The sequence below is a fragment of the Falco biarmicus genome, chromosome 9 (genome assembly GCF_023638135.1).
Source record: "Falco biarmicus isolate bFalBia1 chromosome 9, bFalBia1.pri, whole genome shotgun sequence".
In the NCBI taxonomy this organism is placed as follows: Eukaryota; Metazoa; Chordata; class Aves; order Falconiformes; family Falconidae; genus Falco; species Falco biarmicus.
In genome coordinates, this window is record NC_079296.1 from 10,231,466 (window position 1) to 10,248,898 (window position 17,433).

The window sequence follows — 17,433 nt, forward strand, 5'->3', positions numbered from 1 at the left end:
GGCACCCCAGTTACCATGAAGCAGCAAATCCTGGATGCATAAGAGTAGCAGCACAAACAGTACATTGGAGAGCACATGTCCATATAGGCTTGTGAGCATGAGTGCTTCAAATGCACTTTGGAAACTTGGCATTAACCTTTTAAGAGATTACAGCTGCTGCTGGATTCCCCATCCCACCCCCCACCCCCCCTTTAAATGAAGACCTGGTTGCAGGAAATGAATGTTGCTGAGCATGTTACTGACACCATCACCCACTGTCGAACTGCCACAGTCCCCCAGGCTGAGCAGACTGCAGGTTTTGTGGCTATAAACTGCTGACACTTCTATGAGAGGTTTGTTGCTGAAAGAGGGCAAAAATGCAGCAACCGTCCGCATTTTTGTTTCAGTTTGGTTTATTCTGAGCAGCTCGGATCCCTGCATGGATAACGAGGAATGGTCATTTCTGAAACATTTGTTCGTGGTTGCAATAATTATGAGATCTTTGTATTCACATCCAAGTCCCTCCAGGCTCTGGGCACCCATGCCACGCAAACAGATCTTTGAATTCAGCGTTTCAGGTGGCAACGGATGACGGAGCATCTGGACTCGTGGATAATCTGATGCGGAGCTGGAAACTGTCTCAGGAGCATATGGCAGGGAAAATAACAGCAGTGCTTTCCACCTTCTGCAAGTGGTTCACCCACTTGGGAAAAGTGTTTTTGATTTTGATTCATGGAACAAGGCAGAAAAGAAGAGATGGATACAGCAGATACTTCTGCAAGCTCCTGAAAAGGCTGAAACTGTGCATAACACAAACAGTCAGATCATATGGGCAATTACGCATAAAGAATATGTTTTTGAGAAAAGGTTTTTTTGGATGATTTTCTATAATGTCTTGTTGATGGGAGCGTAAGGAGCACGGAAGAACTAGCAGTATAATTACTGAGTGCAACACGAAGATGCAGACCAGAGTGGTAAAGACTTTGACAGGTCTCTTGCTGGCCGTTGACTGAATACGTTGCACTTTAATTCAAACACAAGTACCTCAATGAGCCTTCTAATTGCATTATAAAGCTCTACAGTGGTAAACACTTCCCAGTGTGTTCTCTGGAGTTGTTCTTAACAGTTATTCTTTTCTTTCCTCCTACCTCTTAGCCTTTCTTTCTGCACTAATAAGCGTGCAGCAGTAGGTTCTGGCTCCTTCTGGCTTCCCACCCTCTACGCTGCACCAGACATGGGACACTGTCTTGATTGTCAGACAGTGAAGCCTGGAGAAGTGGATGTTTCCTATGTTAGACCAGTTTAAATACTGCTGGTTGTCTTTTTTGGAAGATCAGTAGAGAGGGGATCAAAGGGCAGCAGACTATTCCCATGCAAACCTGAGGGTATAGACTGGCTTGAATATCTGAGATCTCTTTACCTGCCAACAGTGTTATGGTATGGTGCAGCCTGCATCTTTACCTGTAGTTCATTTTGTTGTCTTAAAGCAAGAGATGAACACTAAGGGGTTTATTGATTTATTTTTTACACTGCCAAAGGAAGGATAATCAAATTAACAGAACAACAGCACACCAAGGTTTTCTGCAAGGAGTTTGTTCAAAGCCTGGCCAGGGCCAGCTCTGCCTTTGGCATATTGGTGGATGGCCAGAAATGTGAGATGGAGCAGAGAGCTTGCTTTCTGGTGGGGAGATGGTGCGGCACGCTTTCGTGTGGCGGTGAGGCTTGGAGAACCCATTGCTGTCACATCTGGATGCTTCATCCTTTCTATGGGTGCTGCGTTTGATGTTACTGTAGGATGAAACAGGGTGAGATTCCCACCCCTTCCAAGTGTTGAAATGTAAGTGAGCGCACTCAAAAATTTGGCTGCTGCAGCCAGAACACTTTGTTCATGTTAAGTCAGCCATCTCCAACGACAGCCAGTGCAAGTCATCTGCTCTGATGGTGCTTGCTCCAAGACAGGACGGCGTGTGTCCTGGTCAGCCCTACCCCCCGGGAGGCTCCGTCCCACAACGGGGAAGGGTAATAACATATTATCTTGCCACAAACCATCTGGAAACAAGTTTGCTAGCCATTTCAGAGGGGTGCCAGCACAGCGTGAAACAGGTAGTGGACAGCCTGCAACAATCACGATTTTCCATGCTTGCAACGGTGTCTGTGGCTGTTGCAGAAGAACTCCAACAGATGCCTGTGTTTATTACTAACGTGTGCTGATGTCTCCTGCCTCCGCACTGGCCGGAGATTGCCTTTTCATCATTCGTCTGAACCGTGCCTGCTACCACAGGGGGAGAGCTTACGTTAGAAATCATTCCTTCCATCAGCTTCCTATGGTTAAAAGTATTTGACTCTTTTCCAGGGTTTCAGACTAGAGTTGAAATGTATCTGATATAGGCAGAATTGATACAAATGAGTAGCTGTGCCCAAAGTACGATGCGTGGAGGCAGGTTGAGCCCTCTGCTGTAGAAATACATGAAGTTAGAGAGTAAAATAAGGAGACTTTGCCCTATTCAGTCCTAAGGGCTGGGTCTTTGCCTGGTTCTTGGAGCAGGGGAAATAGGGACCAGCTTTCCTGTTGCCAGCTACCCGGCTCTGAGGGGATGTGCTCCACACCACGAGCAGAAACACCACTGTGCCTGGTACTTTCTGTCCTTCCAGTCAACCAGGAACCCAAAAGTTATGAGTTAAACTGAGACAACCAAGATTGCTCCAGAGGGTTGAAAGCCCAGTTTCTTTAGATGGTGGAGCTGGACATTCATTCATGAAGTCTTAAAATCCCAGCCTTCATTCCTCATGATGTCATTGCAAGCAAGATGCCCTTGCTCAGCCCATAGTCAATGTGCCCAGCTTTCTGCTCAGCCGTGTTTCTGGCGCGTGGCAGAGGGTCTCTGTGCCCAGGAACATCTTCCAGCCTTTCACCTGCCAGGATGTGGTGTGGTGACTCTTCTTTCTGTCCCAGGGTCTCCTTTTGCCCGTGCCAGTTTGAAGAGTGGGAAGAATGAGAGCTCGTCTTACTTCAGGAGAAAAGAGAAAATGTTCCGGTTCTTCATTCGGCGCATGGTGAAAGCTCAGAGCTTCTACTGGATTGTCCTCTGCGTGGTGGCCCTCAACACGCTCTGCGTCGCGATGGTGCACTACGACCAGCCGGAGAAGCTCACCACTGCGCTGTGTGAGTACTGGGGACTCCACCTCTCCCCTAATGAGGTCTTGCATTTTTGAGCGTGCTGAGCACTGCAGTCACATCCCCATGTGGTCGGTTTTTGGCTTCCTAAGCCTCCCTGAGAGGAGATAATGAGTGGTTCTACTAATTCAAGTGTAATTGTGTCACACAATTCTGAAAAAATCCTCCAGGACATAATACTGGTTTGAGATGGGAATGTTATCCTAAATGTTATCTGAAACTTCAGATTCAACCACATTTAAATCTTGTAATGTGGCAGGATTTGTTCTGTAGCAGGCTTCATTGAAGGAGGGGGAACAGCTCCCCATGGGGGTAAAGGCAGGTTTCTCTGTCTAATCAGCATCTGCCCAAAGAACTGCAGAATTCATGCCACTTTGCAGCTGGTCTGCATCCATGGCTGTGGTTGACCTTGACTCAATGTGAGGAGCCCACCAAAGCCACTCTATTACTCTCCTCAAATAGATGGGAGAGAAAATGTAATGAAAAGCTCATGGGCTGAGATAAGGACAGGGGGAGATCACTCTGCAATTACTGTTACAGGCAAAACAGACTCAAATTGGGGAAATTAATTTATTACTATTCAAATCAGAGCAGCATAAGGAGAACTAAAATCAAAAATTAAAAATACCTTCCCCCCACCCCTCCCTTCTTCCTGGGCTCAACTTCACTCCTGATTTCTCTGCCTCCTTCTTCCGAGCAGTGCAGTGGGAGAGGGAACGGGGCTGTGGTCAGTTCATCACACGCTGTCTCTGCTGCTCCTTCCTCCTCACGCTCTTCCCGTTCTCCAGCCTGGTTCCCTCCAATGGGTGCAGCATCCCAGGCCCAGCCTGCCCCAGCCGGGGTCTCCGCAGGGTCTCTATTCTGGGCTCTTCTCCATGAGGCCACAGGTCCTGCCAGGAGCTGCTCCAGCGTGGGCTGCCCATGGGTCACAGCCTCCTCTGGGCATCCCCTGCCCTGGCGTGGGACCCTCCAGGGGCTGCCGGTGGGGATGGGCTCCACCACGGGCTCCATGGGCTGGAGGCACAGCCTGCCTCATGGTAGGCTGCACCATGGGCTGCTGGGGAATCTCTGTCCTGGTGCCTACAGCCCCTCCTGCCCTGACCTGGGGGGCTGCAGAGCTGCTGCTCTCACATATTCTCACTCCTTCCTCCAGCTGCAATTGTTGCACAGATTTTCCTTTCCCCTTCTTAAATACATTATCCCCAAGGTGCTACCACCATCACTGATGGGCTCAGCTTTGGCCAGTGGTGGGTCCCTCTTGGAGCCAGCTGGCCTGGGCTCCGTTGGACATGGGGGAAGCTTCTAGCAGCTTCTCACAGAAGCCACCCCTGTAGCCCCCCACTAACAAAGCCCTGCCACACAAACCCATTACAATGGGTGATTTCTGCTGTGGATATGCTTAAAGCTCTGATGTCCCTGGGATAACAACATGTGCATGGGCAGTGCTACCCGGGAGGACCAGCTGTCTGTCTGTCTGTGCTTATGGAATTACACACTAATTCACTACAGCTGTAGCAACTATTGTCATATTCTTTAAAAGATTGCAACTTTCCAGAAGGTCTTTTTTGATAATCATGCCTTCCCTTACTAATGGTGTGTGATTAGATTGGATAGATGTCACGATGCCCTTCTGCAAAAGTATGTACAACAGTAATAAAAGTAATACCATTCAGAAGATAATACTATGTTTCTGCAAAAGCTTTTATTTTAGCTTGGTTCCTGTGATCACCTATGCGTTTAGGCTTCAGATAGCCTGTAAGTGCTTTTGAAGTCTGATTTTTATTTTTTAATTGCATATTGTTTTGTCCTATGATGAATAATAAATAGAAGCAGCTTTCTGCAGCTGGAGCCTTTACACATCACAGGGTTACACTGAGGTTTCAGACTTGCTCACGAAGCCTGGGGTTTTTTTTAAAAAAAGTGGAAGGTGAGGGCCAGAGCTTCTTTGTTTAATGAAGGTGATAGGTTATGACTCCTAGAGCTGGAAAACTTGTAGAAATTGGTACAGTCAGAATGTGGTGACACTGAAAATGGGACACTGCAAGTTTTTCCTTCTGAAAGGAAGGGATGGAGAGTTTGTTTCTGGAAGATGGAGCCATTGCGTTGGCTACTTCCGACTCTATAAAATGACCAGGAACAAATCTCGTGTTTAGCACCTGATGTTCAGATGTGGCTAGTTCAAAATTTTTCAAATGAAACTTCTGAAGCAAGTGAACAGAGGGCTAGGAATAAACCCTTCAATATTTCAAACAGTCTAACCTAATAATTTTGGCTTAGATCTTTAAAGATACTTATCTACCTAATTTTCCTTGATTTCTGTGTAAGTTAGATACTTAAATATTTCTGGCCCCAGATTCTCAGGTCTTACCTTATTATAAGAAAGCAAACTTTTGAAGGGTTTTCTTTTTGTTGGTGTGGTGGTTTTTTGGGGTTTTTTTTGGTAGACTAAAAAGGTCAAGAATACTAGCTGCTCTGACTTCAAAGAACTCCCTATTAATATTTGCTGAAATATTTAATACTACCAGGTAACTGGAGGTGTAATAAGTGATGCATAAGAAAGAAACTTCTTTCAACTCTGGTTTTTTTTTGGTTGTGAGTTTTTTGTTGGTTTTTTCCCCCTCCAAGATTTAGACTGAAAAGAGAGACTGACTACATGGAGAAGTCAGTCTTACTTTATTAATTTCCTAAATTTAATAGAGGAAATAATAAGCTAGGTTGGCAGAGTAATTAGAAGTTCGAGGCTTAGGACTTCCTCTTGAATTAGGACTAAATGGCTAGAAAGAAAAACTCAAAATAAGACTCAGATTCACAAACCCACTTTCGGGAACACCTTATGCAGTAACTTTTCAAAGAGAACATAAAGAAATCCATGAGCCAGCAGCTTCTACTGAATGTTCATATGAGAGCTGGAAGAGATGTTTCTGTTGATTAGGATTAAAAGGACACCTGAAGGTGGGAAACATTTCTAGGAGAGAAGCCACAAATTAGGCTCCCAGCTTGCCTCAGCTGAAGACAAAACTTAGGGAAGGTTGAATTTGTGCTGTGCCTGGGATCAGGGATTGGGATGGATCTTTCTTTCAGGAGCTCTGCGTGTGTCTGTAATGCCGTATTGTGAATTAGTTTCAGAAGCACTTGGGTGGCATACTTTAATTTGTTGGTGCTAGGGTACAACCTAGCTAAGAATAAGTGATCCCATTGACTTATGTTTAATGGATAAATCAGAAAAGCACCAAGGAGCTGTGTTCTCAGGAGTTAAATCCTCAGCATCCTCCCAGCCATAGGTACTGTACTGTGTCTCATCTGCCCTTGATATGTCTTTGCATCGTTGCGCTGCCATTTACTCATAAGGCTTGAGTGTCCTTTGTCAACAAGGAAACACCTGTCCAGGTGAACCAATTCCTTAGATTCACTAGAAGAAATCATAGTGGCTACAGATAAGCACTGCTAGAAACAACACTGTAAGTATTAAGGTGCAACACAGAGATGGGTGACAGACAAAACCAGAATATCTGAGGATTCACATGATGTTCTCATGTAGGCATAAGCATTGGGTCTTTAAATGGAGTACAAAATTAGCCACTGTGATATAGAGAATAAAAACCCGAGATGCAGAATGAATGGTTGTCATGGAAATTCTAAGATACTCTAGGTAACTTTCTTTTGTGGTTTTTTGTTTTGTTTTGTTTTTGTTTGTTTGGGGTTGGTTTTGTTTGTTTTTTTCCAAGATAGTTTTCTCCAAGACAAGAAGCAGAGGTGCCATGGGTTCATTCTGGCAAGGATTATCTCTGGTCTGTCCTGCGGCATAGTGTAATGGAAACTCTGGAGAGAAACCTATTTTAATAAAATTTTAGAACAAAAAGCTTTGAGAATTGTCCATTGGAAAAGCTCAAAAGTTCAGCCTCTTAAATTAAATTCTCTTCAGACCTTCCCAGCTTTTCGGGATGATGAGCTGTAGTATTGTATTCACACCTCTCTTTGCATTGGTAATGACCTAAAGTTTCTGCCTGCTTTCCTGAAGGATGCCATAGTTTTCATAGCATCATTTTCCCTACTAATCTAAAGTTGAATCTTGAATGCAGGGAATATTTTACCTCTTAAGGTACGTGGGACTTTGCGTGGACTAACTGGTTGTTTTGTTACTGCAATCATGGTTAGACTGGACTTGCAGCCTGTTTCTCCCGTGTGTACTAAGCTGCAGCCAGCCTGGTTAACCCTGCAGTAAACGCATTTGTGAGGGAACCCAGCTGTGGTTGAGCCCTCCAGGAGTGCTCCTTGAAAGCCTTGTTCCACCCAAGGTCTGTGCACAAATCCATTAGGTATAGGCAGAACAAGATATCACAAAACGAGGGGATTTTAAACAGCTCCTGGAAATACTTAGCAAAATCCTTTAACTGTAAGAGTGACAGGTTTAAAAATGGCTTTTAAGTTAATCCATGATGAGTGAACTTTGCTGCAGAGGGGTAGGACTTGGCTAGTCTGATGTAGAGCAAGAGAGAAATAGCCAATTCTAATTATGTTGTTTCATGGAAGGTGCTTAGAAATGAACTGATGAGGAGTTTTGTGACCTGCAGCAGCAGGAGAGGAGTGTGGTAAAGTCTTGGGAGGATCCACTAAACCCTGGAACTCTACCCAGGCACCTCTAATTCAATTATACCTGTCCCTCTGGGGAAAAGTTTAATTACATTACAAATTAATTTTGCTTAAAGAACAATTGGTAAAAGCCTACGGGTCTGCATTGATTTATTTTCCCCTTGGTCTTTTCTTTTAACTTTTTTGTTCTTGATTCATTCTGATTAGCTTTCTGCTTGACTCTCCATATTGCTGCAACTGCTTTAGAAAGGGAACTGTAGGAGCTCTAGAAAAGGGCTTGGGTTTTCTTTAGTCTTACTGAAAGAGCTGATTAGAAATTCTTTGAATTCTTGTGGTGTGATGAATAACAGGACATACTTTATGCCCCTTTAATTATCCTCAAATTAGGTCAGAGATTTTCCCTCTCCGTATGGAAAGGACTCCAGCGCCGAACTGCAATAGGAGTTTTCTGGTAGGGCACCTGGACACATGGCATGTTCTGCTCACTGAAGCATGGACCTTCAGTTAAATAAATTGCAGCTCCCTATAAATGTATAATTTTCATGCTGCTAACCAGGACTGTCACTTGTTTGTGCTAATTTCCACCGTTGCCAGTATTCTCCGAAAGAAGATACCTCTGTCAGAAGACAATTCCACTGTAGCCTAGAAGAGCATCACTGAGATCTAGTAGCAGCAAAGATGCACCTTCAACTGAAGGCAGCAAACCAATGAAATCTGTAAGGTGGGCCCACGTTGGAGGTACAAAATTAAGGGATTTGCAAAGGACTGTGTCCTTTTGAAATATGTGCTTCAGCTTGAGCAGAACTTGCAAGGCTGATGTGGAAACGGCAGAATGTGTTTGTGTGCTCCGTGCTATGCAGGAGGCCAGCAGAGGTGGTGGTGGTGGGGGTCTCCTCTTCCTCTGGCTAAAGCTGTGGAAGAAGGCTGGAACCAGAGCAATCTGGCCTCCATGGGGTGGGCTTTAGGGACCATGGTGAGAAGGTTTTAGGACTAGATCAGTAAGCTTTCACCTGGTGCCTGCTCATTGGGTTTCCCTTCCCCTGTGGCTGCCCTTCATGAAGCAGCGCTCTCTCCAGCTAACACTACGGTGATCCATAACTTGCTCCTAAATTTATATCTGTCTAAAACCATGACTGAGAATGTCTCCTTTCTGAGAAATACAATATTTGGAAACAGTATTTTAGCCATTATGGCCTGAGAATGTCTTCCCTGTCTGCTGTGCAATACTGAACCATATGTTTGGTGCAATTAGACCTTTTTTGATGATGTTGTGTTTGCCTTTGAAGTAGATAGCCGGCTCCCTCTGGATATAAACAGGCAGCACTTGCAACTGCGAGGAAAAGGCTTTCTGAAACGAGCATATTTATTTATGTCTGCTGAATGTTTCACGTCTGCTTTGTCAAGTTGTACTCTGCTGAGGTTCTCCTCCTGGCTGGTTTAATGTGCAAGGAGGATGAGGAGAGGAAACCAAAGTGTCAGGCTTGGCACCTGCTCCTAATGTCATTGGACTTGGAGATGGAGCAGAAATGGACTTAATCCATGAATGATTGACAAAAAAGAGCTGCTAACTATCTAATTCAAACATATGGGGCAAAAAAGATGCTAGCATGGCCTTTGCCAATAGCACAAATTTGAAATTAAATAAGAGTATTTGTATCAAACTTTTTTCCTTAAATCACATTACAAAATGCTTCTGCTTAAAGCAGATTAAATTACATATGGGGTCTGAATACCAGGAGGTCCAAACAGTGAAATTGCATTTTCAATTATATAGGCGGGGCCATGTCAGAAGAAATTGTGTTTCTGATCCATCTGCTGCAGAAGCCGATTCATTCAGAGTCAATTCCTTCTGCCCCAGGAGTTCGCTATGTCCGTATTTTCCTTGCCTCCATCCCTTGTCCTCACAGTACCATCTGGTACCTGCTGAAATACAGCTATTGCTGCCTGTTTTGAACTCTGCTCTAGATGGAATTTGTTCGCTGTGAAAGGATAGGTTGGGTGATTCTTCAAGACCAGCAGGAAGAAGTTGTTTCTTGAACGTTCTAAGTTTCTAACTTTTTCTGTTTGTTTGATTTTTATTTTTTTTTAATTGAGTATTTCTTGATTGTATTTCACTTAAAGCTAGTTTTTTTTCTCCTATATTATTCTGGTTATAATGGAACATTGCACTTGTTGATACCTGGGATTTGTTCATAGTTTTGCTGGATGGGTGACTGAACACTGAATCTTGTTTCTTTCCTCCATTTCCTTCTTTTGAAACGATGGTAATTGTCTTGGGAAAGTGTACTGAGATCTGCTGGTGCAAATTACAGTAAACCCCACCTACCTAGTATTTTTGTTGTTCTGTGAAAGAATATGGGGTGTACCTGCAATGTAACTCTTTGAGGTGAGTCTGGTGGACAGACAAGGGGACAAGAACCTCCCTGCCAGAGTGGGATGTGAAGCAGGTGGAGGTTGCGTGATGCTTTCTGTAGGTCTGATCTACAACCTCTACCTATGACTTCAAGTTTTGCCTGCTGAGTGATTTAAGCAAAGCCACCAGTTTCAAAGCATTGGTTTGATATTGATCCTAGTGATAGGGAGACTTTACACCGAGGTCATTCCAATCAGCACCATCCGCCTTGCTGAGCTCGGCTGCACGTAAAAGCGAAGATGGGAGTTATAACATCCCAGCGAGGGAGAGACGGCTGCCAGCACAGACACCGGTGTGAGCTTTCCCTCTAGGCTAATGACCCAAATGGGTGGCAACAACAGCACAAACATTTCTGCACCAGAAGATGTGCCTACTTTACTGGGGAGTTTTGCCTTCTGTTTCTTACCATTTCTGAAGTACATAGGGTGCAGAATGGAAGTTCAGGGTCTGGCCTGGAAGCTAGTTTAAACTTCTGATTTACAGGGCTGGCTATTAATAATTAAGGATTTTGACATTCTTACTGCTTCACAATTGCGGTCTTTTTAATTATGTGCAAGGAAATTCAATAGCAGTGAACATGTGTTTGTTGTTGTGTTTTTTGTTGTTTGTTTTTTTTTAATTCTGTATGATTGGACTTGTCAGCCATCTCATTTTATGCTTGACATTGGTTCCCTCAGGTTCTTTCTCGCACCCTCTGCACTTGTATAGTCATATGGATTGCCAGTATAACTGTGGGTAACTCCCTGCTCGGGGATCCCTTGTGTCGAAACCCACTTATTGCTCACTGAGCTGTTGCGTCTGATGTCAGAAAGGGGGGAAAAGTTGTAGCATGGTGCTGGCGTGAACATGCTTCTCCCAGCAAGTTCCAGGCTTAAAGGGATACAGAGATGTGCTGCTCCTTCATGTGACCATGCCTTCCCCTGAGCACTGAGATCCAGAGGATGGAGCCTACCTCTCGGTAGGAAAAAGGCTGAGAAGTCTCCAGACCTCATACTTTGTCACCTTATTCCTCAAATGTGAACACTTTGCCCTTGATAATCTCCTTTAATGACATTGCTCCTGTTTTCAAGGAGAGTAGTGGTACATGGTACAATTAATCCCCTCCTGGTATTTCCTCCCTTATTACAAATGTTGGCAGAGGGTTCCTTGTGGGCTCCTCACTGAAGTGGTAATAAAACCTTTCGCATCTAGTTAATGCTTCCTGGATTTCAGTTAACTTCATACTCATAATTTTTCATTACTGTCTTTCATTTAAAATTGTAACCACCTTTTTATTTTTTGATAATTGAAGCTATATTTCCTCCAGCAATTTTAAAAGGCGAGCAGCAACACTGCTTGACCTGGGCCAACCATGCTTACTCAACGTGAATGTGCAAGGCAATGAATGGAGCAAAAAAAAAGTTTGCAAGGACCTTCCTTCCCTTCCTTTCCCTACATCCACTGGCTGAAGCCGCCTATTGCAGGAGGTGTACAAAGCACCTGGGATTCAACATCCTCTAACTGAAATTTTCCTTGTGGCAACTTGTATCCGTTGGCCCTTGTCTGTCCACGTGCACCTTGGAGAAAAATTTGGCATCAGCTTGTCTTTATCATTCCTGGAATCATAAAACTGCAATTACAGAAGACAACTTTCTTGTAGCATCAGCACCACTGCAGCATCTGAGAACCTTCTGTACTGTGCTAAGCAACGTGATTAATCTCTGCTCTTTGAAGTTTGATTCTTTTCCTCATCTTTTCTCTAAATGGAGAGGTGTGCCTTATGCTGTTAGGTTTATTTCGGTAGTGTAGAGGGGCTTTGCCCTTTCCTTGTTTCTTTTTTGACACTACACTGTTGCTGTTGCTTATTGGTGTCCAGACCTAAACTTACATGACTTAAAATGCCAAAGGCAGTGTTTTCTGTAGCTTCAAGTCTTGAAAACTTTATCTGGAAATTGAAGTCTCTGGCTATGTTCCTTCTGCCCTTTGTTTCATCATAAGTGATAAATTTCCCATCAAAAGCTTCACAGCCTATTTGCTTGTGATATATAAAGCAGAAGGAAACAGAACCTGCTCTTCCATAATTATATGGTTATACAGGCATAATAAAAATAAATGGGTCTATGTGCTAACAGTAGACACAACACCTTTGGATGTGAGCTCTCAGAGGCAGCAGTTCTGTTGGGTATGAAGGTATTTTTATCATGAGAGGGTGTTACAAAAGCTTATACCCCGCTCCCAAAAGTGCCCATCACTTTTAGGTACAGAAGTCCCAAACATACTTTTGCAAAATATTATCTGTGCAATTAAATGAGACCTTTAGAAGTGTTAGATACAGAGCTTTCTTTTGAAATTCCTTTACAAAGATGATGAGACTATTATTTAATGCTCATGGCACATTCCCACAGTACACATGAAACATTGCCTTTGCAGTTCTTGAAGGCTGAATACAGCTTATATGCATATAGAAATAATTATGTCAAACTGTCCTCAGGGTCTTGTTTGCTATTGCAAAGGGATTTTCTTCTGGCAGGAGGCAGTCTGTGTTGTGAAAAATTACCATTGTTCCCCACATGAAGAGATCTGCCTAGCAAGGTCTTGTGGACTAATTTAATCTCTTTTCCTGTTTCCAGATTTCGCAGAGTTTGTTTTTCTGGGTCTGTTCCTTACTGAGATGTCTTTGAAGATGTATGGGCTGGGGCCAAGAAATTACTTCCACTCTTCATTCAACTGCTTTGACTTTGGGGTGAGTAGCCTTCGGCTGTGGGGATGAAGTGTGTGGCTCTCCCATTGGTCACTGGGGTTGGATGTTTAAATGGGAATGTGGGAATCCATGGGAAATGGTGCTCTAAGTGCATCTTCTGTGGGGACTGTAGTCATAGTATAAATTAGCTGCAGTGAAACACGTTAAGCTTCCCCTAGTTATCATCCTTTTTGAAGAAATGTGACAGCTGGGGATTTCGCTTCCTGGGGTGTTCACAGCATCAGCACCAGTAAACGCTCTGATTGCTGCGAGATTCTCTCTCCCATTTAAATGAGGTGATTGAAAGACAAAACCCGCACACATCTTATTGCTCATCTTCCCTATCATCCATTTAATGGCCTTTCCCTCAAGATACAGTAGTTTTCAGACATGAGTGCCCAGAAGCTGAAGCCTAAACATGTGGTTAGGTGACAAAAAGGCAATAACTCGCATCCCTTTATTGCAGAAGTACAGGCTGTCCCCTTGGTGCTAGAACTGTGAATGGTGGGGCTGGTTTTTGACTTGTCTAACGAAGAATGTTGCATACAGATGTTTATTTACTCATTAAAAGCTATTAGGCGGCAAACTGCTCCTGGAGAGCTTAATTTGGCTTCTCTTACCTTTAGTGTGGGCTGAGCAGCGCTTCCCAGAGTGGGACTCGGTCTGTAAGGTTCCTTTAACAAACCAGATATGAAGCTTAGGGTACAACCATGAGGAAAATAGCTCAGGTCATTACACGTGTCATCCAGGTCTTCAAAATTTAGTTGGTGGTTTCTAGTCTTTACCTGACAAAATGCCAAGAGTGATTCCCCCATGGAGCAAAATTCCCTGCTTCAGCTCTGTCCTGCTAGGCGGGAGGAGGTATTCTTACCACTCTGAAATCCAAGACTATAGGAAAAGCCAACTTCTCATTTCAGCAGCATCAGCAGGAAAACTCAGAGTTAAACAGACTTTGAGCTCAAACCATCCAGCCCAAGAATCACCTGTGTCCAGCAGACTGAGGTGTTGCACCAGGCTGCACCCAGTGTGGGGCTCTCCTCTCTGGGGTGCCCACGGCAGCTGCTGGTAGCTCAGGGCATCGAAATGGCTTGTGCCACTCTTCCTGGCTGCGTAGCCCCAAGGGCAATGCACAGATGCCAAGTGTCATGAGAGGAAACCAGGGCACCAATAACACAGACAACGTAAGCTAGCGGGATGGCTGCACATCCAGAGCTGGCGCCTCATCCGAGGGGCAGAGAGGCTCTCTCAGCTGAAGGCAGCCCACCCACGGCAAGGTTTAATGGCACCAACAAGATGTGCCACGGAGGCTGGAAGGGAGAGTGTGCCTGCAGGATGCAATGGGGCTGACACCTGGCTCCCGTGGAGTTCAGCACATGCCCAAAGACCCAGCTTCTGTGAGCCGAGTCGAAGACATCAGGTGGCCAGGCAATATTGCCCAGTTGGTCATTGAAGGGGATCGTTGCCTTGTTTGCATTGTCTGGTGACAGATCCTGGATCGATGTCCTTCACCAATGGCTTAGGTAGGCTCCCAGCTCCAGCCAGCTTGGCCCCATGCCAGCTGCCAATTTCCCTGGATCCTTATATCCAAGATGCTCCTTCCACAACAGAAGAGCTTGTACCTGATGGTCAGGGACAGGTCATTTAGGAGCTCGCACTAAGCAGGAGGTAAACCTACCGGCTCTCCCTGCTTTGTGGCATGCTGTGGCAAGTGTGGCACTGGCAATAAGCTTTGCCGAGGGTTTCCCAGGAAGGAAAGCTGTTTCTAATTCCTCCTCCTTTAGAGAATCCACAGGGATCCCACTTCTATCTATTTTTCTTCCTCCTCACCCACCTTCCAGCCCCCAGAATTAATTCAGCTGCTTCACCCCCGCTGGAACATCACACAGATCTGTAGTCAGTTTAGTTTGACAAACCATCAAGATGAAACCGTTCAAATGCAAAAAGCGGAAACAACAAATCGGAGAAACATCAGTCTTGGGAGTAACAGTCTGTGGGGTCTCATGTGAAACGAGCTCCCAGGAGGCCATGCTGAGATGCCAGGAAAATTAATTATCAGCGTAACATGTGGAGGGGCTAAGGAAAAGTTTTTGCTGATTCATGAGGGATCCCCAAGAGTGATAGACTGTGGGAGAGATGTTTTAGTTCCTTCTTTTTCTGATAGGAGAAACCAGATGAGCAACTGTTGTGTATGTCCCTTTGCCGCTACACTTTCTTGAAGCTCAGGGTATGGCATTTCTTGCAGAGCAGCTGCAAGCAATGCTGACCCTTTGAAAAAACAGCCAGGTTTCTGCTTGGGAAAAGGGTTTCCAAGCTGGTGAGTCTTCTTGCACTGCCCAGGTACTCAGACACAGCTCTGCCAGCCCTGGCCTCCCACTACCGCTCCCTCTCCAACACCAACCAGCTGCTTGCTGGGTGTCCAGTGATGATGTGTTTATGGTGTGCTTTGCACAACTGGGGACCATGGTCAATGGGAGCTCTTCAATGCTGCTTTAATGCAAGTAATAACAGCAACTGGCAGCAAAATGCCTGTCTTCTCTTATTAACTGTATAGGTATAATTGCCCTTTTCCAATTGTGCTTAACCCATTATTATTGTGTCCTTTTTATAATAAAGGATTTTGGAGAAGAGTTCTTTATCCCTTGAGGTTAGTTCTGTGCCAACCTTAAAAAAAAAAGCAGACAAAACAAAACTTAAAAAACCACCTTGACTGGGGACAATTTTTTCAATAACCTGAGGCTCAGGGCCTGACAGGCAATTGGATGTGTATGCTAGAGGCTTTACAGGGTGTCTTAATAGCTATTACCTTAATTGCTCTCCTAAAGACTCTCAGTTGCCAGTTTCTGGTAGGTGGTGCCCAGAGCTAATGCTTTGCTGTTTTGCAGGGCTGTGGGTGAAGGCTTTTGGGGCTTCTCATGGGAAGGGGCGGATGGGGCAGTGTACCCCTGCATCTCTGCAGTCTTTGCAGACAGACTGCATGGGGTGGGAAAGTGAAGTGTTGGCATTTACAGTTTTAAAAAAAAAAAAAAAAAAAGATAAACTATGTATGATGCCTTTCAAAAAAACGTGGTTTTCAGGCAGTTTGCTTGCTAGAGAAGAAAGTAACAAATTCCTGTCTGCGCTCTCCCACGTGTCTGCCCCACTTCCAGGTATTGCCCTTTTTTAGGCTGGACTGTGGAAAGCTGGAACAAGATTTTGTAGTGCTGTTGGCTAATTTGTGGTTTTGCTGAAGCCTCCCTCCATAAGCAAACCAACACAGCACAAGCTCTGATTGTTGTTCTGCCCTCAGCCCCTCTAGAAGCACTACAAAGACCTAAGCAGAAGTTTTGCCTTATGTAAAATGGATTTTTTTTTGCAGGTCATCGTGGGAAGTATATTTGAAGTTATTTGGGCTGCAGTGAAACCGGGTACCTCATTCGGCATCAGCGTACTGAGAGCGCTTCGACTGCTGAGGATTTTCAAAGTAACAAAGTAAGTCCAGCTCCCTTTTCTGCTTACATTGTACTTGTAGCATCATTTGAAATCCGTATCAGCAGCCCCACAGCAAGTAGTACTGCTTTCCACTTGTAAAAAAAAAAAACAAATCCAAAAAAACCCCATCTAAAACCTGAAAAAACAACCCCCAAAACCTCTGTATTAGCTGGCACAAAGATCTTGCCTGTCCTAACATCCTATGTCTGCACTGGCCCTAACTGGGAGTGGGGGCAGGAGCAGAAGAAAACTGCAGATGCAGAATTGCCCTTTCCTCAGCTGGGCAATTGGGGTTCCTGGCAGTTTAGGGAGTTCCTGAGTCTGTATTTGCATCCAGAAGGACTTCTAATCCCAGCCTCGGGTACAGGTACCCTTGGGCGGGTGGCTCCACAGTGTAGTGATGGGCTGCATGCCACCATCACTCTTCTCTTTGTTTATAAGCTTGCTTAAAACAAAAACCTCGCGAGGTGATCCCTTATTTCTTGTGGTAAGAGAAAAAAGTTTCTTATTTACCTTCTGAGCCACATCAACTGCTCACTGACTTTGTCTGCTGCTGAGCTGGTGATAGTTCCTTAAGTATTTAGGAACTGGAGAACTGAGCTACCCTGGTTATTGCTGGATATTAAATCCTAGTGCCTGAACCGCTGTGTTGACACAAACACTAAGTCTGTTGCTGCTGCCTGTGTCTGGTTTAGGAATGTCTGAAGTTTTCAGGCTTGAGCCTGTGAGGCTGAATTTGCAGGAGAGTTGAGTTGCAAAGCTTTTCAGTTGTTTTCATGCTCATGCGTTGCGTTAATGTGTGCTGGCATTAGCAGACAGCAACTATGCAGTTTATAAATCTATCTAGAGCAATTTTCTTCAGGGTTTCAAAATTGTGGTGTGGAAACTGATGACACATTTAGGTGCTCCTGCTGTTGTTTTCCACTTTTTAAAATTTAATTTTTACACCATTTTACACCATTATCTCCTTAGATCTCTCCTTTTTCCATCACACTCTTACTTGTTTTTGGCTTGTAGTGACAAAAGGAGGAATAGTACTTCCCTCAAAAAAACCCAAATCAACAACCCAATCACCTCAAACAGACAAAG

At 44.5% G+C, this 17,433-nt stretch overlaps 1 protein-coding gene across 1 annotated transcript in view; it reads left to right on the forward strand.

Moving 5' to 3' along the window:
- LOC130155302 (voltage-dependent N-type calcium channel subunit alpha-1B-like) overlaps positions 1 to 17,433 on the forward strand; it is a 297,246-nt gene that overhangs the window by 163,006 nt on the left and 116,807 nt on the right. Inside the window, 3 exon segments of the mRNA XM_056352410.1 lie at positions 2,933 to 3,142; positions 12,767 to 12,879; positions 16,232 to 16,344. Of these exon segments, the coding sequence (XP_056208385.1) occupies positions 2,933 to 3,142; positions 12,767 to 12,879; positions 16,232 to 16,344 (436 nt within the window).